This window comes from Trachymyrmex cornetzi, unplaced genomic scaffold (assembly GCF_001594075.2).
Source record: "Trachymyrmex cornetzi isolate Tcor2-1 unplaced genomic scaffold, Tcor1.1 scaffold1748, whole genome shotgun sequence".
In the NCBI taxonomy this organism is placed as follows: Eukaryota; Metazoa; Arthropoda; class Insecta; order Hymenoptera; family Formicidae; genus Trachymyrmex; species Trachymyrmex cornetzi.
The window spans coordinates 691-1,703 of NW_017296362.1; the positions used below are offsets into that span (position 1 = coordinate 691).

Genomic DNA, 1,013 nt, shown 5'->3' on the forward strand with positions numbered 1-1,013 from the left:
CTCAATTAATAAATATCGTTTGGTAAATCACTAACAAGTTATAAGAGTTGCTTCTAATCGTATAATATTTCTAAAATTCCTTAGGGTGGCTAGGCAAGAAGTCGTCAGAGCTGAGATTAAGAACTGCTATCAGAACAGATGAGAGAGTACGATTAATGAACGAGATTATTAGTGGAATCCAAGCCATCAAGATGTATACCTGGGAGAATTTTTTCACCTCGCTCATAGAGAAAGCAAGAAAGTAAGTACTACCGCATAAACTGATTACGTAAAAAATATTTTTTATCGATTGTACAATACATTGCAACAAGAAAGATGATTCTTGCAAAACCTGTTTGTGATAACGCTTTCGTAGCCCAAAAAATAGAAGCAGAGAATATTTCTGTTTTTTAATGTTTGTATTGACAAAAATTCCAGTATTAGAAATAAAATTCCAATATTAGAAATAGTCATATCCTGGGACGATTAATATTATACGATATTTTTTATTTGAAATGAAAAAAAGAAATATATTTATTGTACAATATATATAAACGCTACAAAATTCAATTTTAGGAAAGAAGTTAATATCATTCAATGGGCGTCATGTGTTAGAGGTATCTTCAAGTCTTTCATCGTCTTTATGACAAGAATATCGTTGTTCATTATGATAATGTTTTATATTCTGTTTGGCTAGAAGATAACGACCGAGAAGGTGTACGTGATAACTGCCTATTATAACAATGTAAGCTTAATCATGACTGCCTACTTTCCGCAAGGTATGCGATAATTAGTGTAGCAGTGTATGTGATAATTACATATGTGAATGACATCGATCAATATTGACGCTTGCAATGCTCCTTTTTACTTTTTCAAGTGTTTACTTTTTTTTTTATCTGTTTTTCCTTCCTCACTGTTCAACACTGAATGATGAATTCCTCGCTGCATTTGTAGCAGAGTCGACGTAATGTGTTCACGAGCATTTGCATGCGATATCTTGCTGATTAAAGCCGTAATGCTACAATCGGCAAATT

General features: G+C 32.6%; 1 protein-coding gene across 1 annotated transcript in view; it reads left to right on the forward strand.

Moving 5' to 3' along the window:
* Positions 1 to 729, forward strand: part of LOC108759238 (multidrug resistance-associated protein 4-like) — a 1,397-nt gene extending 668 nt beyond the window's left edge. The window contains exons 2-4 of the mRNA XM_018504585.1: positions 85 to 241; positions 556 to 596; positions 677 to 729. Of these exons, the coding sequence (XP_018360087.1) occupies positions 85 to 241; positions 556 to 596; positions 677 to 720 (242 nt within the window). The 3' untranslated portion in view covers positions 721 to 729. The remainder of the gene's footprint in view (positions 1 to 84; positions 242 to 555; positions 597 to 676) is intronic.
* Positions 730 to 1,013: the final 284 nt, after the last annotated feature.